Source organism: Eschrichtius robustus, chromosome 12 (genome assembly GCF_028021215.1).
Source record: "Eschrichtius robustus isolate mEscRob2 chromosome 12, mEscRob2.pri, whole genome shotgun sequence".
In the NCBI taxonomy this organism is placed as follows: domain Eukaryota; kingdom Metazoa; phylum Chordata; class Mammalia; order Artiodactyla; family Eschrichtiidae; genus Eschrichtius; species Eschrichtius robustus.
This window is the reverse complement of record NC_090835.1, coordinates 108,524,002-108,549,817: the sequence shown is the minus strand read 5'-3', so window position 1 is coordinate 108,549,817 and position 25,816 is coordinate 108,524,002. Positions and strand designations below refer to the sequence as shown.

General features: G+C 52.8%; 1 protein-coding gene across 1 annotated transcript in view; it reads left to right on the top strand.

The window, feature by feature from the left end:
- The window catches only part of DUSP22 (dual specificity phosphatase 22), a 45,816-nt gene extending 37,667 nt beyond the window's left edge, over positions 1-8,149 (top strand). Inside the window, 4 exon segments of the mRNA XM_068557649.1 lie at positions 5,575-5,649; positions 7,278-7,449; positions 7,876-7,962; positions 7,964-8,149. Of these exon segments, the coding sequence (XP_068413750.1) occupies positions 5,575-5,649; positions 7,278-7,449; positions 7,876-7,962; positions 7,964-8,059 (430 nt within the window). The 3' untranslated portion in view covers positions 8,060-8,149.
- The last annotated feature ends 17,667 nt before the right edge of the window (positions 8,150-25,816 follow it).

The window sequence follows — 25,816 nt, the reverse complement described above, 5'->3', positions numbered from 1 at the left end:
AGACGGTTAACGCTGGCAGGCAGAGCTCTTGACTTCTCTGTATCGCCCACCTCGCTTTGGGTAGCTTGTATTTATTACTCACCAAGTAGTAGGAGCATGTGCAGGCTGACCGTGAGCCTTCAGTTTCTGTATCATCAGCCAATGTAGATGGTCAGGAGACAGATCCTCTAACTGCTCTGGAAACCCAGTTAGAACCAGGGGTCCTTCAGTCTAGCAGCTTTTACTTCCTGGTGCCTAAGAGTTCCTATATTTAATGACAAAAATAAATTCTAGAAAACTGTATTGCTGATATTTTTAAACTTAGTTACAGATTTTAAAAATTATTTCCAACTTTGGATATAACTTAAGGTTTTATATCCTAACTCTTTCCCCACAAATCCCTATACCAGCAGGAATTCTTCTTGCTAGTTATGCTTAGTAAGAGGGTTGTGACCTTTGGAGACTAACTGCGTTCGGTCACCGCAGACGCTCCAGGAAGGTCAGTTTTCTGTCTTGGCCGTACTCCTCACAAACTCCCCTCTGATCTTCCAGGAACCCGAAATGCATAACCCTGGCTGGAGACAGCAGTAACACATCAGAATTTTAGCTTGGTCCCCACTACCACCCCGCCTCACAAAGTCAGGACACGTGGAAGTTCAGGTCCTCACAGTGGCGACAACCCCACAGACCCCAGGCTGACGCGTTCTGCGTGATTTGCAGAATTGGAGGCCTCGTCGGGTTTACATCAAATGCACACCCCTTCTGCCAGTGGCCGACGTGCAGTGGTTGAGTGAACTGAGGCTTCTGGAAATGTTTGCTTTTGCTTTCTGTCTGTGCTTCCCTGGGCAAGTCATTTGAACCTCACTTGTCTCCCCTGTGGAATACCTGTCTCACACGATTTCTGTAGCATTAGGTGAGGTAGTGCAAGTGTGTAAAGACACTAAGTGTCTCCAAAGAATCAGATTCCATATTTTGCCTCTTCGAGAAGGGAGTGTTAACGTGTCTTGAGAGTGAATGGTTGGAGGTATCGCAGCTTATTTTATTCATTCTTAGTTTAATGTTCATCAGATTGCTATTAGTATTTAGACACCATCAGGGGAGGGTTATCTTCTTTGTCTTCTCTGTGGCGCTGCAGCGTCACATCTTCGCAGCAGAAACTTGGTGACAACAGTGGCTTGAGAGTCGAGCAGGGTCTCAGGTTCCTGGGGTTTTTGTGGAGAGAAGAGGCACCAGAAATGCAGAGCGCTTGCATTAAACCCTCCTTGCTTTATTCCACCTCCTGTCTTTTTGTGTGTATTTTCTTTAGTTTAGCTCATGTCTTCTGTACTTCCAGCTCTCTTTTTCTCTCATTTACATTTTTCTTTATTTTTATTATTAAAAAGCAGTTTTGCAAGATCAGAGCTAAGTGGGCCCTGATGTGCTCTGTCCTGCTTCCAGACAAAGATGCACATACACACCTGCACATACACGACTCCTGAGGACTTTGCGGTCACAGAATGAGAAATATGTGGAAAATGTGTATTGCATTTTTCATAAGACTTCACTTATTCAACTTAAAAACCTATTCTTTAGTCTTAGACTATGTCGTCCTTGCTTTTTTGGGGTGGAACTGCTCTTTGTGAAATGATGTTGTAGCAGATGGTAGAGAGGGGGTGTGTTTTTGTTTGTTTTTTAAACGACCTTATTTGGCAAAATGAAAAGTACAGTACACATATTCCCCGCGATTTTTCTTTAAATGTTGACGGTGCAGGAAATGTAAAAGTTGCGGAAGCCTTGACATAAATGTGCTGAAGGCTGTGTGCAGCCTGCTCCGGGTGAGGAAGTTTCCTTCCCGCTCACCTCGGGTGCAGTGAGAGCTGCCCGGTCAGCGCAGGGCCTGGGGGGCTGGGCTGACTCTGCCCGGGAGGAAGCAGCTCTCTGACCTGAGCCCACCCTCCAGAGCCTGCACCCAGAGAAGACACTCCACCCATAGGCTTTTTTTTAAAACATTCTTTTCTGAGGGAAAAAACCCCTAAGGTGCTGGCCTTTCCTGGTCTTTTTCTCCTTTGCTTTCCTGTATACACACTGCGCACACGTGCATACACACGTACACACACATGTTGATACTCTGATGAGGGGCAGGAGAAGCGGCCTGGATCTTGTGGCTTGTGCTGCCAGCGCAGCCTGGTCTGGCACTGCTGGCTTTGGGGTGAGCCCAGCTGCCCCCCAGGGTGCTGGGCCAGACCTCCCACAAGCAGAGTCCTTCCCAGCAGGACAGGACCGCCTCAGACCCCCAACAGTGGGGACCACAGCCTCCAAGTCTTGCAGTCTTGGAGTAAGAAGAGATGGTCCAAACTCAAAAGAATGAGCGTCAGGTGGTGTGGCTCTGCTAGGTTCGTCCAGCGTCCTTTCCCGAAGGTCAGGAAAACCCGGCTGGTCCTGCTCTTGGCCTCTGGATGGAGAGGGCGGGCTGGGATGCACTGGGCCGTGGGGAGGGCCAGCACAGACTGCGGAGGAGGAAGGAGGGGACAGTGGCACAGCTGCCGGGCTGTGCACCAACCCCACGGAAGGGCATCTCTCGCCCGGCCCCTGTGCTCTCGGCGATTGTCGGCAGCCACGTGCGCGTGTAGGTGCGCGTCCTTGTGGACGCGCCCAGCTGGCTGTCCTCCGACAGAGCTTGCCCGCGTGTCTTTGTGTGGAAGTAAAGGTACAGCACGGAGATCAGGAATAGGGAACCGGCGTTCAGTGAAACAGCCTGTGGCGGATGTGCTTCCCTCTGGGCTTCTGCTTTGATCCAGGGTTGAGCAACGTGCGGCCCGGAGCCCCGGGTATTTCCCACTGTGGAGGAGGGGTGTGATGACCGGGCCAGGGCTTATGTCACGAGCTTCCCTGGAAATAACCTACCCAAGGAGCGCTGAGCGCACCTGCCTCCTGGCTTTCCTTGGAAGAGGCACTTCGAGGAGTGTCTGTCCGGCTTGGCCTCGTGCCCGGTCTTGCCCGTGAGTCAAGTTTCGAGGTGGGGCTCTGAGCGGGCCCTCCGTGGGCATCATTAAGCTCCTGGGCCGGAGCCCTTGTCCCAGCACAGTGATGGGCCGGAGCCGTCGGTGGGTTTTTCCTGGACTTGACGCCTGATGCAGACAGAGCTGAAAGAGGAAAGGCTGGGGGGAGACCCTCCTCACAGCTTCCTTGTCTGGGGGCCCCTCGCACACATGCTCTGGGCTCTGGCCAGTTTGGATGTTTCCCTGCTGACCACACCCCACCTCAGTCTCTCATGCTGAGATGCGGCAAAACTGACCCTTGAACCCAGCACCACGCCTTATTTGGGACCTGGGTTTCCTCGTGCGTGTGGTTTCGGACATGCAGGTGTGAAAGGCGGACGGAAGAGGTTCCCACCCAGGGGTTTCAGTAAAGGGGCTCACTTGTCATCTCTGCAAGGTGTCGGTGGCCTCCCCAGGGCCGGCAGGTCCCCGGGACAAGCCACCCGCCTGGTGTAGCTTCCACAGTATGTTCCGAGGCCGTCCGTGCTCCCCACGCGCTCAGGCCGTTGTCTCTCGTTTCCTGATTCGCTCTTCCTTTGCTGGGAGGGTCTTCTTCCCACCTGTCTCATCTCAGACACAGCTGTCCTGGACCAGAAAGAGCCCCGCAGAGGACAGGCGAGAGCATGGCTGCAGGCATGGAGAGGCCTCTTGGGAACCCTTGGATACTGCAGTGTGGCCAGCCTAGGGTGCGGAGGCGTGTGCCCTCAGCCGCTAGCCTGCAGCTGAGATGGGCCTGGGTCCTGGGCGAACTGCCTAGCCCTGGACCCACAGTCAAAGCTGCCCACCCTCTGGCGTGTCGGCAGGGGAAACCAGGAGGCAGAGGGTGGGCGGGCAGCCTGTAGCCGCTCCTCGGCCACTGAGTGGCTCAGTGTCTTTAAACCGTTGCACTTGTTAATATCAGGTAGACAGTGCTTGGCTGTAAATAGCAGAATATCTGATTGACAGTGTTTTAAGTTATAAAGACACTGGTTTACTTCACTCCCTACCCAAGAAGCCTGGGCAGCAGCTCCTGGAGCCCCCTTCCACCCCGGAGGCCTGCCGCCTGTGGTCGCGGAGCGGCTGACGCAACTCTGGGCGCAAGCCACTTCCCAGTCTCCTGGCAGGAAGCCTGGGGCAGAGATGCCCTTCCTTTTATCAGGAGCGGCCCCCAGCCCACAGCCTCCCCTTTACTTCTCTGTGGCCGGAACTGGAGGGAAGATGGGCCTCCGAGGGACTGGGAACTGCTGCCCGACAGCCTCAGGGTGACAGAGGAGACCCCCGCAGCCCCAGCCCTTCCCAGGCATCAGAGGAGTTCACCGCCAGCTCCGCCTGCTGAGAGACAGGATGGGCGGCGCTCCCCGCCCCAGACCGGACCTGTAGCCCCCAGGGCCACACCCTCTGCCCCTCCCTGCTCTGCTGCCTGGCCTTCCTGGCTTCTGCCTCACGGCCCTGGCCCTGCTCCGAGGTCTCCTTGGATTTCAGGATCACAGCAGGAATCTTTCCTTGCCTGTTTTACAGCAAGTCGGTTTGGGGGAGTAGCGTTGCGGCGCCCTGCTCACTTTGTACGTTTACACTGGGAGCGTTTGCCCCGGGGAAAGTCAGCAGAAGCACCCCTTGCCCTGCTCTATAGTCAGGTTTCAGGCGAGAGTCTAGAGTCTGTGGCTGGGACCCTGGCCCCTCCACACGTGGTGGCATCAGGCCTGCCACTACAGTTTCCTCTGTGCCAGCTGCCCTAATCCAGCCGGGCACCGGCACTTGGGTTGCTGAGTCTCTTCTGCAGTCAGGAGCTGGCTGAGTCTGCTTCTCTTGCCTGAATTCCCCGTTCTTACTCCTGTCATTCACCCTGACAGGAGACAGCAGCCCTAGTTCGTGTGGCTGGGAACGACATTTTATTCAGCTCTGAATCTCTTGCATCTTAGCAGAGTCCCTGCTAAATAATCACTACTCAGTAGGTGTTGTGACTTTAGTCCATGGGCAACTTTAGGTGTTTTGCTGCTTTATAAGCCATTCAAAGGCAGGAGACGTCAAAAAGCACATACTCGGTGGTTCCCCTCAGAGTACTTGTACTTAACCCACCTACGCATCTAGAACATGCTGGTGCGCACAGCTGGGCATGAACCAGGGGCGGGAGAAGGGGGTCGTAGACAAGCTGAGGGTCAGGAGAAAAGATCATGGTGTCATCTTCATGCAGGACCTCAGAGTTTGCAAAGCACGTTGGTATATGTTTCTTCGTCCCAGCCTGTGAGACACAGCTCCCACTTTCTAAGTGAGGTTAAGGGAAGCTAGGTGACATTCCCAAAGTCCCATATCCAGTGAGGCCGAGCAGGACTGGAGCTGCAGCTCCCCTTCCCCGGCCTGGAGGACGGGCAGACAGGACCTATCCACAGACTGTCAGAAACGAACTGGCCTTGGGGCTCAGGGAGCCCACTCTGGGTGGGCACCTCCCTCACCTGAGCGGCTGGCGAGCAGGTCAGTGTACTGCTAAGTGTTGAGGGACCCAGACTGACCATGGGGCTGGGCAGGACCCACCCCCCAGCAAGTCAGTGGCGTTCAGTGAAACAGCCTGTGATGTCACTTCTCTCCTTTTTCCTCACCCCAGGACAAGACATTTCAAAGAAAGTATTCAATTCATCCACGAGTGCCGCCTGCGAGGTGAGGGCTGCCTTGTTCACTGGTACGTGTGCCCCTGCCGGGTGACCCCGGGTCTGTTCTGCTCACCTCCCCCAAACGCCCAGTACACACCCCACCCGACCCTGCCTGTTTGTTAGCCATTGTTTGCTTTTGTGCAAAGAGAACCGTACATCCTTTCTTTCCTTTTCACTTAGGATTTTCATTTTCTCAGTTAGGGTTCTGCAGGGACTGTTGAGGTCACGACACAGAAACTCCTTTTCCAGCCTTCCTCCGAGATCCCGTCAGAACGTGGGCTCCGCCCAGCGTCCATGCAGAACACTGCTTCTTGCTGGAGAGTTTTGATTGCACGTGTGAGCGTTCAGCATTGCGTTACTGTCACACCAAAATGACCATTGTTTCTCAGTTTATAGATTGGAGCTTTTATGTGTTTTGGGCTTATACTTTGCTTTAAAGAGAACTGAATAGACTCTTAGAATTGAGCAATTCCTATGCAGCTATCCACCCGCATTCAGCTGCAGTCTGTGTGGTACATCCGCATACACCTGGGCACACATCGTGCAGAGAAAGCTGCAGAGAAAGACACAGAACTCAGGCACAGTGCCCTGCACCTGACACATCGCAGGCACTCAGGGAATGTGGGCCCTCGTTTCATCACTGCCCATTTTCATTTTACTTTTAAAAAGAGCGGGACATGTAATAAACACAAAGTGCAGGTTTTGTGACATTTGCTCGCAGTTGCCTCAGAACACTTCGCGGTGCAGTCAGAGCCGTTTCAAGGGGCTCTGGAGCCCTGTGCCTGGTGGGTTAGCACCTGCCCGGCTGCAGCCCAAGGGGATGTATTTTTCTTTAACGCTTTCTCAGTTTTTCTGATACACAGCCCGAGGGAAGAACCACTACTTGAGAGTGGTTTTTTACTATTATTTGTATTTGAATATGTGCAGGCCTGATATTCTAGGAATTTGTGTCTCATACAGTTGTGTCAATCTGAAGATAGCCTTTTCTAAAAATGAGAAACTCGCTAAACTTCCCCATCTAAACCGTTGCTGAGTCTGACGCAGCACCACCTCTCTGTGACCACCTTAATTTGCATGTGCATTTAAAATCGGTCCCCTTACTCAGCCTGTGAGAGAAAATTGACCGTTATGGCCTGCAGAGCGTGCCCACGCTGGCACTCTGCTTATGTATGTGAAGAGGATCACAAAATATTTGGTAAGGGCTTCTGTATTTAATGAGTTTTTTAAGTTATAGACTTGGCCCTTGTATCTCTAAGAAAACCAGACTTTAAAAATGTGAGGCTGTCTAAATGGCTGCAGATCATAACTGGGTTTGCTGCTCAGATCCTGGACCCCTGCAGTCCCTGGATGTCCTTTAGTTACTTCGTCTGTCCAGGGAGATGGGACTATCTGAAGAGGGGCTCAGGCGCAATAGAGAGTCAGAAGATGGAAGTGTCCGGAGCCGCAGCCAGTAGAAAACCAATAAAAAATGAGGCTGCACAGGCGAAGAACGCCTGAGCTTCTAGTGGCATAAAGCAGAGAGAGCTGGCGTGTCCTGCGTGATCGCCTAGTAACGTACTGGCTTGCTGTCCACGCGCGCTCCGAGGCAGGAAGGCTTCCTCGGTGGGTCCTCAGGGTCCCCGACCCTCCCCTGCCTGTGTGGTTCTTGGCCCCGCAGCCTGGCCGGCGTCTCCAGGAGCGTGACTCTGGTGGTGGCATACATCATGACGGTCACCGACTTCGGCTGGGAAGACGCCCTGCGCACCGTGCGTGCGGGCAGGTCCTGCGCAAACCCCAACCTGGGCTTCCAGAGGCAGCTCCAGGAGTTTGAGGAGCGCCAGGTCCGTCAGGTAAGCGTGCTCGGGGGCTGGGAACGCACCTCCGTCCTTCCACGCCCGCCCAGACTTGTGGAGGCTGGAAAGGGCCCCCGAGGTCGGCTGGTCCAAGGACACCCCTTGAGCCCCTCTGCAGTGTCACTGGCCCCTCGTCCACCAGCCGCTGCGGTCATTCCCTTTTCCCACCGTCCTCAGGCCCCATGGTAGCTTCTGTTTCTCTGTCTTGGGGTCAAGTGCCATTTCCTTGGTCAGGCTTGCTTTCACGTTCTCAGGCCAGAACCTGGAAGAAGCAGTCATTTCTCTTGCTAACCCTAACCCTCAGAGCTGACTGCCCGATGCCCCTTGGCCCCCTGTTCATAGGGGCAAACCTGCACCATCAGGTAGCAGGTGGGAGTGTAGGGGGTGAGCTGTGTGACGTCCTGGTTTGTTTCACTTCTCCAGTTCCACCAGTGGCTGAAGGAGGAGTACGGAGAGAGCCCTTTGCGGGATGCAGAAGAAGCCAGAGGCATTCTGGGTAAATACAAAGAGCCAGGGGCGCGCGGAGCCCCCGCCTGGCGCCGGGCGCTGGGGTGGCCTCCCGGCCTCGCCTCCTCCGGCCTACGGCAGCTGCACCACGGAGACCTAGCCGAGCCCTCGGCGCCCCTGCCCGCGGACGGGAAGGGGTGTCCCGGTGGATCCAGGCCCCCCCCGAGACCCCAGCAGCCCCACCCCCAGCTTCTGCGCCGCCCAGACGCTGCTGCCTCACACCCGTGGGCAAGCTGGGGAGCGTGCACGCGCGCGCGTGTGTGTGAGTGAGTGAGCGTGAGTTCTGAACGTGTGCGCTGCGGGAGCTGCCGTGAAAGCCACACTGCCGGCATCGGCCTCACTGCCTTTCCCCGTGCGAGATCCGCTGGAAGGCACTTGGAGGTGGCCGTGGAGGAGCCGCCGGGCCTGCGAGCGGGCAGCGGGGAGGCCTCAGGGTGGCCAAGGGGGCAGCAGGGGCCCCCTCCGCCTTCTGAGGGCGGCACTGGGCCCCGGGGCCCGGAGGTGGCCGAGCAGGCCCTCCTGCTGCCGCCGGCCCTGCTCAGCCCTGCCCTTCCGAGCCCTGCTCGGTGTGTGCCCGCCTGAACCGCCGGCCCTTGGGTGGTGTGGGGAGCAGCCCAGACGCCCGCCCTCAGCTCCCCCGTCCAGCTTCCCCTCCTCCCAGCCTCCTGCTGTTCTCACTCTGGGGAACCCCTCGCAAGGCTTGCATGCACCTTCGGGATTTAGGAAGAAAGAGCAGTTGTTAGGCACTGTCACGGTTTGCGCTTAAAAATACATTTAATGCCTGAGCACTTATTAAGCACCTTCATGTCTGCTGTGGATTTGGGATTTGATCTCAGCTACCTCATTAAACGGTTTTTGAAAAAGTGTTTTTCATTATTCCAATCAACTCTGCCTCACGGTTGAAAGCGTTTGGTCACGATTGCTTTTGAAGCCAAAGGGAAAAGGATCATATCATTGGGCCACTCGAAGCTTCTGAGGCGGGCTTTGGGAGCACTTTGTGGTGGGTAAATCTGACGTCAGGCCAAGCCAGCTGGCCAGGCTCCACACTCGTGCAGGCCCCAGATGTACAGCAAGAAAGGAAAGCGCAGCCGCGGAGCTCCTCACCTACAGCCAAGACAGTTTGCTCTAAAGTAATGTTTTCCTTAAACCAAAAAGAAATGTAAATATGTTAACAGAAGAAGTATTTAGGAGTCAGCTCGAAGACTTAAATACGGGTACAATGTGAACGCCTAGATCTATTCCTGTAACCTGAAATGTTGTCCTAATATCGGTCGCCAGTAACATTCTTTCTCCACAGCCACCCCAGGGATTCTGAAGTACTGCGCCTCTCTCAGAAGACTGTAATGTACCTGAAATATTGCAAAGCCAGAGTTTAGGTGCTGCCCAGAAGAAAAGCAACCAGAGTTCATTTTTCAGTGTCCAGAAGTAATTTGTGAACTCGCCTGTTTTCATTTTAAACAATACATATGCAATTGTGTCATCATATGTTGGGAACTACGCGTCCTCTTTGACAAGGGAAGGGTTTTTACCTAATTCCTCTGCTGCGGCTCCTTCTTTGCCCTTAGCCCTGCTGCCCCCAGGCCATCTCAGAGCCCTGCTGCCCCACCCGGTGACCCTGCGGTAATCCGTGGTTGCCACTCCTGAGGGCCCTGCTGGGCACACCTGCCCCTGGGGACTGTCTCCTGGGCTGTTTCGTCCTGGGGTCTCGCCTCCACCACACGTGCATGCATCTGGTGAAGGGCAGCTCCACACGCTGCGCCCGCCCTTAGCTGGGGTGTGGATCCCACTTGCTTCTGCCACGGGCGCCACGAGGCACGTTCGGAGGCTGCCCCCGGCAGTGACGCTGCTTTATTTTAAGGCCACTGCCTTCCTCCAGAAGGAGGGTAGTGACGGCAGGAGACGTGAACTCCTTTCCCCGGGAGAGAGAGCGGGTCCCCCGCTTGAGCAGAGGGAAGTCTGGGGGGTGCACAGGGCCGTCTCCCAACTCCGCTCTCAGCTTCAACGTGAAGGACACTAGCCGGTGTGAAGAGCAGTTTAAGTCTGTTTCCCAACGTTCTCTCGTCGAACTCCAGTGGGGGAAGAAGGAAATTTAACTTTTTACTTAAAGGAGAGGTTTGGCGGGACTACAGGAGCTGAGGTGTGTGGGCTCGTTGGCTGAAGGAGGCTTGACCTGTGTGCTGCGTCTCCAGTGCCTGGACGCTCCTGGCAAGGGCTCGGGGCAGGACACTTTGTGCCAGAACGGCCCCTGATGGGTGTGGGATGACGGGCATCACGATGCTTATTCTGACTTGACAGGCCTACCTGGGTGAAGAACAGGTGATCCAGGTGGAGGTGCCAGGCCTCGAGGCCCTGAGGTGTCTCCACTGCCCACCTGTGAGGGCGTGCCAGGGGGCATGAGGAAACAGCATGAGGGAAGCAGGGTTTCTGGCGAGGGCCCCAACCCTGTGGGCTCCCCCGCCCCTCGTGGCACCCACGACAATCACCTAGTAATCGGTGCTCTGCAGGTCACGAACTGTCACCTTGAAGCTGTATAAACCCACAGAGAAGGTATTATTTCATTCACTTGAGGCTCAGAGAGGCCAAGAAACACACCAAAAGCTAAAAATGTTAGTGCTACTTTGCCTGAACCTGGGTCTTTTGATCTCAAATCAGTGTGCAATGTGAGAGGGAGGGGCAGAGTGCCCTGGGCTTTGCACTTAGAGGTTTGTGAGGCTCTGACGCCAGGGCCCCTGGGAGAGCCAACACCACTGCCGTGTGCACAGCTGTCCAAGCCAAAGCCTCTGCCTGCTCCCCCAGTCTCTCGGGGTTTTGTTTGGAGCCATGGTGGGTGGTGGCCAAAAGCACACGGACGTTTCCGTTGGGATGGTATTGACCGTGCTTAGATGTTAGAGGCAGAGGCCCCTTCTCCAAGACCAGAGCAGGTGTTCAGGTCACATGGACACGGGGACGGTGAACCCCCCTGCCCCAAGGGCTTTGCCTTGTTAGAGGAGGGGGTCGTGGCCCTGGCAGTTTCTTTAGGCTGTCTTTTCTGTGATGTTCTTTGGACACAGGTCTGTCCAGCCTGGGTCTCAGGACCGTGGCCCATGGTGGAGACCTGCACTGCCTCTCTTCATTCACTCATTTGCCAGTTCGCTTGAGAAATGCTTATTCATCCCAGCAGGCGCTCTGGGACTCAGGCAGGATGCACAGACCCACCCCTGATTCTCAGACTAGCTTGGTGGGGTTGGCAGTTAGGAAAACTGGCGGTTACAGAGCAGGCCATACGCACTGGTATCGGTGCTCCTGGTGCTGTGTGTGGGGAAGGGAACCGAGAGGCCACTCCAGTTTGGGTGAGGGAGGTCGTGTCCCAGGACGGCATCTCAGAGGAGGTGGTACTTAGTCGGGGCCTGAAGCATGAGTGCTGGAGTTGGCTGGCACAGTGGGTGCGGGGGAGTCCTGGCAGGGGCGTGGCACGCGTGCAGGAGAGGCCACAGTCACTCTGGGTGACCAGAGCAGGCACAGGGGTGGGCGCTGATGAGAGGTGCAGACAAAGCTGCAGAAACAGGCAAAGGCCCAGGCTTTCGCTCTCTGCTTGGTACAGTAACTGGTCTCCTCACACCAGCCCTGGAGCTGACCAAGCTCAGAGGGCGGGTGCCCTGCAGCTTCCCGCGGTCTGGTCCCCAGGCGTGGAGCTTTGCAAGTGCGTGGATGCCGTTTTGCGGGCACGGAGTGGGGCTTGCCGAACGTGCTGGGCAGGGAGGCGCCATGATGGTGCAGGGGAAGGGGGCCCACGCCGGGGGCCTGTCGGGAGGCAGCAAGCACGGCCATCCAGGCGACAGTCGTGGCGCCCAGAGCAGGGCTTTGGTGCGGAGGCGAAGGGGCTTGAGGGAGACTGGGGAGGGGGAGGCCGGTGCCCCCAGGACCAGAACCCCTGAGGGGCTTGCTTCCCCGGCCGAGGTGGGGTGTGGACTCTGGCACGTCGAGGGCAGACTAAAGGGGCCGCTGGCCAGAGGCGTCCACGGGGCTCACCCCCTGCTGGCACCCAGCTTTGCGCCCCAGGGGCTCAAGTCTGTCCACAGACCCGGAACAGACTCCCAGGCACCATACTTGTGACAATTCATGTCCAATCCAAATGTCCAGTTTATTAATTTATTGTGAAAGATAAAACATTAGCTTTATGAAGACTAATTTTATCCCCTAACTAGGCTGTCTTTCATTATCAGATTTTTGGAAGCCAACATTCTGTACACCTTAACTTACACAATGTTATATGTCAGTTATGTCTCAATAAAGCTGAAAAGAAAAAGGAGTAAAGCATCTTGTAAGTTAGTCCTGAGGTATCTCCCTACGCTCCTGGATGTGGGGCTGAGACCTGGGGGCGGGGTCTCCTGACGGGCGTGTCCCGAGAGGCGTGCTGCTGCCATAGCGCCCGGGAGCATGTCTGCAGCCTCCGGCCTCCTACGTCCCTGTCCTCGTCCCCAGCAGCCACCCTGGTACGCGCTCCCTCTGCCTGAGCTGGTTCTCTGACTTAACTCACGTCTCTCAGAGCAACTTTGTTAACCTTGGGCTTCTCCCTGGGGATAGGTTCCCACTGGGGGCTTTTTTATGTATGGGGTGCTGGTTCTCTCCAGCTTCTGTCTCAGCAGGGGACCCCACTTCCAACTTCTGGGGCTGCTTCCTGTTGCTGGTGCATGAGACAGCCTGCAAATTCCAGGGACTAATGTGCATGCGTGTGTGTGCACACAGCTGTGTTCTGTTGTTCTTAAATTTTGTTTTAGAGGACTCCTTAGCCTTCAGGGGAGCCATGTGGGCAACGTCAAGGGGCATTGGGACCTTGGGCAGCAGAACCTGGGCGCCCAGGGAAAGTCAGAGCTGGTCACGACAGGCTGCCCTGCACACCAGCATCTAGTCTTGAAAATAGGGAACATGCTAAGACTCAATATCCTGTGATCCCACATTAGGTGACCCCTCCCATCCTGACCCTGCGTTATTAATAATTTTATCGAGAATGTGCTTTCAACACGCTTGTATTTATAGATGTACTTAACAAGAAATCACCAAGACTTCGGAGGGAAGTTCCTCTTCCCTTTCCTTTTTATTGCCCAGAGAAAGGGAGGAAGAAAAAAAAAAAACGGCCTTTGACTTGTCCCCGGAGGCTGGAGAATGTTCTCTGTCCCTTCTGAGGATTTACTGGGGTCTCGCTAGGCCCCCAGCTAGGACAGCCAGGCTGTCAGGTGCTTGAATCCGGTGACACCGGCTGCATTTCACAGGGACGCTTTGCTCTCTTGTTTCCTCCCAGCTGCAACAACGGGACGTGATTATCGCAGCCAGGACCAGAATTAGCATTCTCTTCTGCAGCCTGGGCTCCTCCAGCTCGTTGAGAGGCTGCAGGGCTGGTCTGGGCTCACTGTCGGGGAAGCGTTGCGTTCGTGGCTGAACGAACACCTGCAAGTCTGGTGTATTTTGGCTCCAGACAATTATCAGGAGTTAACAGTCCGCAGTTCATTTCCTGAAGCTTCTGGTTCAGTTGTGAGAGTGGGTGTGTAAAGGGCTCTGTCAGCCTTGACTGAGCACAGGCCGCCGGTGTTCTGATCCAGGCGGTGTGCTGCGTCTACGGGGATGGGATCAGACCTGAGAACGTCCTCTATACCAAGGCCTGTGTAGGAAAACTAGATGGGGCCGGGGGGCTGCTTCTGGGGGAGAACAATCCCTTCTAGTATCGATAGTTCGGGACAGTTTTTGGAAACAACGCTGATCATGCCAAGTGCGTTTTGTGAGCTCGACCCAGGGAGACACATCAGCTCACGGGGGTCGGGGCCTGGCCCCCCGGACACTCTCACGATGAGCACGTGTGTGGTGGGACCTTGACGTGTGTGTCCCTCCGGCCACAGAGACGGACAGAGTCCACTTGCCCCCAGACGTGGCCAGACCAGCACAAACAGGAACCGTGCTTGCTGGCGAGCGGCCCTGCCTGTCAGTCAGCTCTGGGTTTCCCCAAGGCACTGATGGGAGGAAGACTTTTTGGAAAATAATAATCAAAAGGCCTCCATGTGCCCCAGAGAAATGTCACCTTCTGCTTTGCAAAGGGTGTGCCCTTCACGGCAAGAGGCCATGGGCGCCCAGCTTCCTCAGGGCATCCAGAGAGGCCCGCCCCAGCTCTGCCGGACGCTCCCTTCCCCTTGGTGTGTGTGAAGCACGCGGATGCCAACAGGAACAGCAGGAGGGTGTGAGGTCAGGTGCATCTCAGGTGTGCTGCGCGGTGGGCCCTTCCCGCGGCACAAGGGCCCCTCCTGAGTCATCCGCGGCTGGGAGCTCGGAGCTGCGGGTACTGACGTGCAGCTCGGGGCAGAGGTGGTGCCAGGCCGGGAGGGCGCAGCCGAGGCCTGGACCCGTGACCAGGTGGCCTGGTAGAAGTCCGCTGCGACCCCAGTTCCCTGGAACACCTCGGGAGCCCCCGAGGAGGCAGCCCACTCCGTGGGGACTTCTTCTCAGACCCGCATGAAAGAAACTCCCTGGGAGGGATGGGCGGGGCTGGACGGCACCCTATTTGGTGGCGCACAGGTGCGGCCAGAGCCCACCTCGCGGCCAGCCGGGGTGGCCCCTCATGGTCTGGGAAGGCCCCTTTGCCCCCCGCCCCCACCTGGAGGACAGGACAGGCAGCCTCTGGACGGTCAGCAGTCACTGAACACTTAGTGTGTGATGGCCCCGAATCCACATCCTCTCCACAATCTTGTCACATAGGTTTTACTTCTATCCCCAATTTTCAGGTGAAGAAACTCCAGAAATTCTAGAGAACTTGCGTGTTGCCCAGTCTCAGGCCAGAAAGTGGCAGAGTGAGGCCTGGAGTCCAAGCAGCCTGACCCCACTGCGCTAAGGTCCCTTGTAAACGCCAGCATCCCTGGGGGAATGCCAGTGGGTGCGGGCATCCATGCTGGGGTTCTCTCCTGAGGTCGGGGCTCGTGGGGAGACTGAGGAGGAACACAGGTGAGGCACGAGGGAAAGCCTTTCTTCTTCCCACCACATCCCCTTGCGTGGACACTGTGTCCACCATACGTGCCTCCACCGGGCCTTCCTGATTCCGCCCCGGGTGGCGGGCAGAGTCCTGGGGTGTCGTGGCGCCCCAGGAGGCCCTTTGCAGGAACACAGAATTGGACCGGAGTGGGGTTGGTGCTGGGAGCCCAGCACCCGAAGCAGATGGTGTTCTGTCCTCGAGGTGCAGCGTTACACAAGTTGAGGGGCTCCGGGAGGGGGTGTGCAAGAAGCCCAGGGATTTGCTGTTATTCAGCTCAGATAACTCAGCGGAGACCCATCAAGGACAGAGGCAGGGGAAGCAACAGTGGGTGTTGAAGGAACTGGGGGCCTCCTTCCGACTTTGGGGCTGAGGGCAGGGCTGGGGGCAGGGGGGCAGGGCAGGTCTTCAAGAAGTACGGGAAGGCTTGGGGCAGAAGAAGTTTCCCGTCCTGTGTCCTGTCCTGACTCCCCAGACCCAATGGGATGCTGGCTGGCAGGGTATTCTGCTCGCTGTGGGCCAGACTCCTTCCTACAGGCAGCCCTGGTCCTCAGCATGCGTGGGACGGAGACTCCGTGATAGGAAGAGGAAATACCACCGGCTTCCAAGAAGTATCAGTGTCAGCAGCTGATGCTAAAAGTAGTTCTGAGAGAGGAGCCTGGGTTTTCCTCCAAGCTTTGCCCCAGAAGCATGCTGTCGGGGGCTTGGCCTGTGACTCACCGCTTTCATCTTTAAAATGCATCCTAGAAGCATCCATGCCTGCCAATGTGCCCAGTGTGCCCCCCAATCTGTACTTCCCATGGCCCATCTGGAGAAATGACACCCTCCAAGGGAAGGCCAGCAGGGTCGAGTGGCCTCTGACATCTGCTATGAACTGTCGCCCCCTGTGAAGGGCGGGGGAGGACGGACTGCGTTCCTCAGTCGGGGCCCAGTGCCCAGCTCGTGCAGGTGCCCAGCAGCTCGTGCAGACCGCCATGGGGAGGGGAGGAGCCAGGCTTGGCGGCCCTGCCTTCAAAGGCTTTTTAACTGAGTTGGGGAGAGGGGACAGTCACTCCGGAATGTCCCGTGAGCAAATGCTGAGCTAGAAGCACAGATGCAGGCCAGGAGGCCCCTGCAGAGGAGGGTGCGCTGGCTGGGGGTGGAAAGGGAGGGGAGTCAAGCGCCTGCTGGGCGGAGGGCGAACGAGGGGGCGGCACGGCCAGGTGCACTTGGAAGCAGATGTGCAGGGCATCTGGGGGCCTGGCTATGACTGGCGGGCAGGATGGGCTGGAGGCGGGGGAAGAGCTGTGAGGAAGGGCAGGCGTCCCAGCCCGACGGGCTCCCACAGGACCTTCCCAGATACGAATCCACCAGGCCAGGGGACTGACATAGGTAGGTCATCGGCACCTTGAAGTAGTGGCGGGCAGTGCTGGTTTGCGTTCCCCAGAGGCAGAAAGGGTCAGGTGCCAAAGGTGACTGGCGGGGAGCACCTGTAACGGAAGGGGGAGGAGGCTGGCGGGGCAAGGGGCTATCAGGCCGGGGGCGGGGGCGGGGGCGGGTGCCCCAGAGAGTGGCCGGAGCCTGGCGGCGCTCACCGTGCTCACAGGCTGGGGCGGCCGGGCCACTCTCCGGGGTCCCCAGGTGCTGCCATGCGACCCTGCAGAGGTACTTCTGCGCAAGGGTGTCCCCAGCAGGGCCGCCGAAATGCTTCAGCCAAACTCCAGACTCCAGAGCTGGAGCTTCCAGGCAGCATGGTCACCGGGTGCCCCTGGCGACCTGAAGTCCCCTCCCCGCCCCCAGGTGCAGCACCAGGACTTGGGGGATCCCTTTTGCCCCTCCTCACAGCCGTCCCTCCAGGGGGGCAGCAGGGCCCCACCGCTCCCAGTGCAGGAGATGTGGAGACGCACTGGCCACAGAGCATTTACTACAAATAACTTTTAGTAATAAACAACTAAACGTTCATCTGTCTACCAAGAGCCAGCAACCCTAAACCATTCCAGTGCTAAAATACTCCTCCCCCAAAATTTCTTTGGTTGATCCAAGTCTAAATAACGGCTGTGTCTGCTGTAGAGCCTTAATAATATTACATCACCTTTAGATGTGGGTGTTTTTATTACGTCATCTTTCATTAACAATGTTTTCTACACGATGTGAATGTAGAGAATTCCAGTAAACAGGCAGCACCGGCACAGAGGGAATCAGCCAGTCTTAGTTTTGTCTTTTTCTTTTTCACTAAATTCAGAAAGACTTGGAATCCGAGCCCCATGGGGGCAGTTTGGTCTCCAACCTGCAGAGTAGATTTGAAATAACCAAGGGCAGCCCCTATGTACCACCCGAACATTTACTTGCCTTTACAATTCTGGGGCTGGAGAGATATTTGAAAGCTACCAGAATTGGTCCCAAAGACGCATAGACATGCTACTTATGGAATTTGATGTGAAATGGGTTTTCTGTGAATCTCTCCCAATCTTATGCTTTTAAAGCTTTTCCTAACTATTTGTATCGATATATGTGTTGCTTAACATGAAAGAAATTTTTCAAAATTAAAATAAAGCAAAAGAGGTCTGTGATCAATGATGAGTGAAGATAGATTGACAAATCTGACATAAAGAGAAGTTCGGATCTCCTTATGTTTATTTGTTAACTTTTGCAATAAATTTGCAAAAGTTAAGGCTTTAAAACAAATTGTAATTATTCATTAATGTGACAGACCAACATACAGGTACATACGTATTTCCCCAATTTTCAAAATATACTTTATTGCAATTGAAAAGTATTAATTAGTCCATGACTTTTTTCTTCTTTTTACTGTGATATTTATTTTATTTTTGTTCTCATTTATTTATTGGAATGATAAGTATAAAATTCAACAAGAACATTTTTAACAGCATGTGTTTCTTTTCTGTCCCATATTCTTTTTTAATTCCGTGACCATTACTGGCTGTCACACGAAGGACCCTGGTGTCATATATGCTGTGTGGACCTGTGCTCACAAGTCCCCTTGGAAACACTGAGGCCCCGAAGCCCACTGTTTCACTGCAGCCTATGTGCGTGGGTCCCCCAACCCCATTCTGATTTGGTTTTTTCACATTTCCTAATACCTGAGACTTCACTAATCTGTTTCTATTTCATTCTCTGTAGAGGCACAAGTGAAAAGATAATGAAAATTCTCTGATTTTTCAAATGTTCATTTTTTCTGGTCCTCTCTTCAAAGATAATTGAAGATTATTATTGTTATTTTGGGGGACCCTCGGTGAGAAAGCTGCTCTATGTTTCCTGTGCAGTGTTCTCCTGTGGGTGTCCCTTCCATTAAGAGGCTCACATATAAGAATCTACACTTCACAAGAGGTGAGCAGAGGTTGAAGCATCCCCCCTCTCCCATCAATGTGTCTTTAAATTGCCGTCTCTCCTAGTGCATTTCAGAGACTCAGATATATAATAATTCTCTGTACATACAACTTATTAAGACTATCTCTTCTATTGCAAAAATCACAATGCACCTCTATTTGGTGAAGGACCTAATTTAAGTGTTTGTGAGATTTTGATGAATCCCAGTCACAAAGCATGCCCTTCCCCTGTGCCAAAAATCACCAAGTGCATTTCTTTCTTTTTTTTCTACTGAAGTTTAGTTGATTTACAATATTGTGTTTGTTTCAAGTGTACAGCAAAACGACTCAGTTTTACATACTTTTTTCAGATTGTAAGTTATTGCCAGATACTGAGCAGAGTTCCCCGTGCTGCACAGTAAATCCTCGTTGCTCACCAAATGCATTGCTAAGGTGGGAGTACCAGCCTCGGCAGTGGGCCCTCTGCTTCCTGGGGGCGGGGCCTGGCTCGCGGCAGGAGCTTGAGTCTTGTGGTCATAGCTCCCCGGAGTCTCGCTCCCATCAGGCTGTCCTGCCCCCTTGGGCCAGCAAGCACCGAGCGGGGCGCCCCAGAGGCCCCAGCTCTGCCCTCCTCACTCCCCGACCCCAGGTTCCAGTCTGTGCTTTCCCTCCTGGCCCCTCACGACTGTGCGCTGTGGGAGCCCCGTCTTCACTGTGGAGCTCGCGAGAGGGTGGGCTGAGCCATCCGGCGGAGGACAGCAGCCCCTCTGCCTACCCCACCCACCCAGCTTTCAGGAATGTGCTCAGGACCTCGTTTGCCCCCATACAGTTAACCCCTTGTAAAATAGGAATCTGAGCCCACTGTGGACCAGGCAGGACCCGGTTCAGCCCACCTGGAGTTTCGTAACCTCCCCTGTGTGCTGACATCATTTGTTTCTGGGCCTTTCTTTAAAAAATAAATACAGAAAAGTCAAATGTCCTGGGAATTGAATCTTAACCTCTTAAACATTCTTTTTATCAAGGCCTCACCACTAGGACCCTAATCTTATTTTATTTTGCTTCTTAAGCTAAAGAAATAATTCTGCTGACATGTTTATTTCCTTTTCCTGTATTTAAGTCAATCAGTCAAAACTATTGGTGGCCCCGCTGTGCTCACAGCCCCGGGCCAGGTCCCCGCCCAGCCGAGCCCATGTGTCCCCCCAGGGTGCAGGGTGCCTCTGGTGCAGAGGAGAGGCCTGTTCCGGCGTCTCCTCTGCGGCTCCCTTCTGCAGCCCCAACCAGAGCCCAGCCACACTTTTCTGGCTTCAGCCACCTTCCTGTGGCTTGGATTTTTAAACTCTTACATATTTCTTACAATACCGTGGACCTTACTCTTGTTACCTTTCACTCCAATCCACGCACTTGCTATCTGATAGCCTTGTTCTGTTTCCTGGATTTCTTCATTCACTGCCTTTCTCACAATTTACATTCATTTCTCAGAAGAGTTTTGATGCTGATTGTTTGCTGTGAAACTAGCTCTGGACAAAGTTCACGGTACCAGTTGAAACGGTTGCTTAAAGCCACTTTTCTTCTCTCTAGAGAAACACAACTTCTGGTCCTAGAATCACACACCTCCTTGGAAAAGGCACGAGCTGACATCGGGCGGCCAGAATGTTGCCCCGTAAGCCAGCCTGCTGGCGGCAAGGCTCCTGTGCAGCCTCTTGATGGGATCTGAAGTGCTTTACTGTATCACAGTCTCCAGACACATCTGTTCTATTTTACCACTTCTTTTCTTCAGGTTTCTCTGGGAAAAGTCCAGACTCTAGATTTTCTGTTCAATAGCTTCTTCCTGAGATTATGAAAATTTGTTTTCCCTCATTCAGAAAATTACTTTCATTTTGTAAATCCTATAACGCTTCAAAAGTGTTTCCATATAGAGAGGACCTTCACACGCATTAATTCGTTTTCCCAGCAAAGCTGTGGAGTCACCAGCACCCACGTTCAGCCACTAAGTAGCAGAACAAGACCTAGAACTCAGGTCTGACGCATAGCCCATTGCTCTTTGCTCCATACCATGCTGGAACCAATGAGCAACGCGCTCTCCATGTGAGCAAAACAAAGATAACCTGCCAAAATAATCTAGAAACAAAGGTTGAGGCAACATTATCATGTGACATAGTCGGGTCCCAGTGGATTGATGTATGAATTAATAAAGTGGGATTGAATCGCAGAAGAGGCCACAGTTACCTGGTCCACGAGAGACCAGGTCATGCCTCCACATGATACATTTACACAGGGAAGTGTCTTTCCTCAAGGACTGTGGATCTGAAATTGTCTTGAGGCTTGTAGACTTGAATTGGTTGTGTCTGAGATCCACTAAACACGTCTAGACATGCCAGTGGGTGGCATCTCGGTTAGAAGGGGCAGCAGGTAGAGATGGTGTCTGTCTAGGAGGGACCTGCTGGAAGAACCAAGACAAAGGTGCGGAAAATAAGCCAGAGGCAGGGCAGAAGCTGCCGGGAGAAGCAATGGGGCAGGTGGCCCAAGAACTGAGCAGACAGGAAGGAGGGACATTGGTCCAGGTGGGGATGGACCGTGCAGGAGCAGTGCCCTGCGTTCCCGGGGACCCGCCAGGCAGAGTGAGGGTTGCTGCTGTCTACACTGCACAGGGCAGCACCGAGTCACACTGCCTCACACACACAGCTCCGGACCAATGACAGCTGTTCCGTCTAACACCACATCATCCGACATATCTTAACATACTTTTAAGACCAAAGAATCAGCCTCCTCTTGTCCAGAATTGTTTTGCCCCAAAACAGAACAAAAACAAACAAAACAAAACAAGACAAAACAAAAGCTCTCAAGTCCATGGAAAAGAATTGACTTTTTCAAAAGAAATGTTTGTGTAGGAAAGGAAACAATGGGGCAATTGGAAAGTAGTTATAACAACCATTATAAAAAGGCAATGAGTAAATTACTTTAACAGACGATGGTGAAGTATAGTGGCGAATACATCTCTGACTTCCTTAGCTAGAATAAACCCAGTTGCATTGTTGAATCAGTAACCCCGCCCTCCCTCTTTGGTTTCTATAAGCTTAAAACTCAAAGCTAAGAAAGCAGGGAACCATCATGCCCTTTGGAAGTAAAAGACAACTTTGTATTTTGGAAAATAGCCTAACCTGTGCCACTTAGGTAGTGAGGGCTTTTACCCCAGCCACGTGCCTCTCGCTCTGATCCTGGCACTTGACAACTGCCAAGATCTGGAAAGAAAACTTGCAAAATTATTATATTTATGTATTTGTCAAAAAGAGGTAGGCAAAAAAACCACGACTTTGGATCTTCTCTAGCGATGTCACCTTTTTCTTATTCCCATGTTTTAGGAGATGCTTATTTTTAACATGTGTTTGTTGCCTGGACCCTGTTCAGCAAAACGTCGCTGCAAAATTGTGCACATTTCACAGAATACGCGTGAGACAAAGTATTTTCTAGGAAACCAGTGGGATTTAATTGGGTAGATCAGCATCCTTCCTGCCCTCAGCCCACTTCGGAAGTTGGGCCTAATCAGAATTATTTCTCGTTCAGTTATTTTTCCGGAAATGTTGTCAGGCGTCACCCGCCTTCCTAGCTGCCATATCCGTCAGGGCCGGTGTGAGTTCTCCTGTCCTCAGTTTACCGGGTCTTAAAATAGAGACAGAATTTCTCTGAATTTCAGTGTTTTGTCTCGGGTCAGATGTAGAGTCATTAAAAGAGAAAAGTATCTTTTTGTGTGCGTGGCCTTTGGGGGAAATTTAAATTGTTGAAATGATCTCTTCCAAGCCCGCACGGCTTCCATCTAAAGGAGATGGGGGTGAATTTACTATCAACACCTTCCTTTACCCGAAACTTTGCCACAATGAGGTCTTGGGATAACTTACCCAACCAACAGCCTCAATTTGTAACCCATTTCTCGATTTTCTTGGGTCCATCAGAGCTGAAGATTCTAAAAATTTCAATACACACAATTAAGGCTGTGTGTGTATTGGGTCAAGTAGGTATTTATAACTTGACCAGGGAAAGCTCTCCCGCCTGAGACAGGTTACCAACCCCTGGAAACGGCTAGCCCTCCAGGAAAGAGAGGATATTTCCGTTCCCCAAGAAGGCATGTGCTGTCCCATTTACAATAAAAGAGACCCCAGAATTTCTTTGAATAGCAGCAACAGCTGTTATTTAAGGCACACCAAAGGAGATAGACTTGGTTTTTTTTACTGTGGCAGAGGTTTGAGTCGGCCATGGGGGATTCTGGGGGGTTTCAAACCTTTTTCCCCTTTGCATTTCATGTCACGCTAGGCATGCTTCACCATGAATTATTTCACATGCTAACAGAAAACGGAGAAGGTCTTACAGGGCAGAGCCCTGCTGATCGCCCGTCTTCTTCCTGGCCGGGTTGGACATGGGTGGCCATGCGTACACAATGTTTTCCATAGAAAGACACACACCAGCACTGACTACACAGCCCGTTGGGTGGCATCAGGTGCTAACAGACGATGCAGCTGTTTGGCAAAAACACCTCAGGCTTGTTCTAACGGTCATTCGGGCCAGCAGAAGGCGGGGGTCTGACCCCTGTTTGGGGAGACCGCTGCCCAGAGTCAAAGCAAGTCGCTGGGATCAGGTTGGCCCCTGTTTTGATTCCTCCTTCTGCAATACGTTTACCCTCCTATTGTTTTCTTCATGTTTTTTTAAAAACAGCTTTATTGAGGTCAAATTTACATGCTATATGTAAATAGTACACATCTAAAGTGTACCATTCAGTGAGGTTAAAACACCGACCAAGCTGTGCAGCTGTCACCGTAACCAGATGCAGAGCCTTGCCATCGCCCCTGCTTCCCGCACTGACACCCGCCCACGGGTGCACTTTCTTTCTCTGTAGAGCTGCCTCGCAGGGTATTTCATATAAATGGGACAGTGTGTGGTCTGTGGGTCTGGCGTCCTTCCTGGTATAAAGTTTTTGAGAGTCATCCACGGTGTATCTTGTGTTGGTGTTTCTTTCCTTTTTATTGAACAGCCTGTTTCTTTTAATTGGAGTTAAGGGTCTCCATGGGGCCTGCCTGTGTGATGTCTGGAGGCCCTGTGACTGCCACGCGTGGAAGGGGGCTGCTCCTGGCATCTGGTGGACACAGGCCAGTGATGCGGCTCAACATCCGCACGCGAGTAACGACCTGTCCCACAATGTCAGCGGGGCCGAAACTGAGAACCCCCGGGCTGGGCTTCACAGGATCCCCTCTCATCCTCCGGGTACGTGTCTAAAGCCAAGTGTTGCCTGACGGGAGCCTTCCCTTTGATTGTACTGCATATCACTGAATTGGGATCCTGTTTGTCTAATTTATATGTATGTGTAAAATATAAACTAATTTGTGAAACATAATTTTTTTAACCATTTGGGAAAATTTTGGAATCTCCTAAAATATTATTCATTTGGTTGCACTGTCCACCAGAGAGAAGGGTGAGGAAAAAGAGTATACAATTCTTGTTTCCTGGTTGAGATCTCAGTATTGCTTTGTTTTGGAAATTTAGCGACAGAAAAGTAGCAAATGGTGTGGCTTGTACAGCTTTAAGTTCCAGGAGCTGCAGGAATCGTTGGGAGGCTTATAATAGAGGAATTTAATAAAGGACATTAAGTTTGTTTAGCAACAAATTGCACTATAATTTTTGTGGCTTAGGGTCCAACGTTATGTACTCTGGTTATATTTTTCCACTTCAGCTCCAGAATTTTGACTCTACTATGTTATTCTTAACATTAATGAATAAAGTTTACAGGGGGCAGGGATTAAAAGAAACAGGTCCAAAAAACAAAAACAAAACTAAAGAAGTTCTTATCACCCAGCATAAAACCCCGCTTGGGAAAAAGAAAAAATCAGTCAGAATTTAAATACTTTGTTTTATCTGAGACCAGGGACCTTGGACTGCTCGATTTTTCCTCTGGGGTTGTGGAGGTGCCAGGAGGCGGGATTCTGCCTTGGTTCTTTTGAGCTTTGTGTGATGATGAATAAGAAACACAGTTCTCTGGAGCTTAATAATGTAAGAGGAGACACAAGTGCTGTGAGTCGGTAAACCATCCTTGGCAGGGTTACCTTTGGGAATTTGACAAATAAACAGTGCATTTCAACTACCCTGGGTAACTTCTCACTCCGACCACTCTGGGGTCCCAGTGGGTGCTCTGCCTCAGCCCCAGGGGAGGGGGGGCCGGGCAGGAGTGCTGGTTGGCAGGGGCCGGCAGAGCTGGGTCTCCTGCAGGCTCCCCTGCATCTGACCTCCTGTACTGCCTCTGGGTCTCATCAGCACCGCCTGCCAGAAATACACGGTGGCAGTAAAATGAGGGCAAAATGCAAATGTACACACACACGTGTGCACACATATAATACACATGAGCACCTGCATATGCAGTATATGCCTGTACAGTCCTACGTGCACACACAGCACACAACACATATACACAGACACACAACATGTATGCACGGCACACATGCACACGCATGTTCCTCAGAATGACCGTAAGCCCTTTGTACACATTTATTCATCACTGCCAGATAGTTATTTTGTATCTGTGTTACAGTTGAGGCTGCTTAGGCTCAGAGAGGTTGAGCAATCTGATCAGGGCCACACAGCTGATAAGCAGTAGAGTTTAGAAATTAGAACGAAGTGTTCTGTAAATCCAAATTCCAAAGAAAGAAGCAGTACAAAAGGAGATCTGGCCTTTAAAAAGCTGTAACCCAGGGCCTTCCCTGGTGGTCCAGTGGTTACGAATCCACCTTCCAATGCAGGGGATGTGGGTTCAATCCCAGGTCAGGGAGCTAAGATCCCACATGCATGGGGCAACTAAGCCCACAAGCTCTGCAGCCTGCCCAGCACAACCAGAGAGAAGCCCACACGCCGCAACGAAATACCCTGCGTGCCGCAACTAAGACCCGACGCAGCCAAATAAATAAATAAATATTAAAAAAAAAAAAGCTGTAACCGCAACATAAAAATACCACTGGTTGTGGCAGTGGAAGGAGATGAGTAGACAGTGCAAATACTGTGTATGATGTTATAATGTGGATACATATCATTATACATTTGTCCAAACCTGCAGAATGCACAGCACCGAGAGTGGACCCTGATGTGAACCATGGGTGATTCTGATGTCGTAACTGGGTGTCCATGTAGGTTCATTGATTGTAACACCTGCATCATCTGGTGGGGATGCTGATAGCAGGGGAGGCTCTGTGTGTGTGTGTGTGTGTGTGTGTGTGTCTGTCTTGTGTGTGTGTCTCTGTGTGTGTCTGTGTGTGTGTCTGTGTGTGTCTCTGTGTGTGTCTCTGTGTGTGTGTCTCTGTGTATGTCTGTGTGTGTGTCTGTGTGTGTCTGCCTGTGCCTGTGTGTGTGTCTGTGTGTGTCTGTGTCTCTGTGTGTCTGTGTCTGTGTGTGTGTCTGTGTGTGTCTTGTGTGTGTGTCTCTGTGTGTGTCTGTGTGTGTGTCTGTGTCTCTGTGTGTGTGTCTCTGTGAGGGGGGGCAGGGGCAGGGGTACATGGGAGATCTCTGTACCTTTCAATTTGGTTGTGAACCTAAA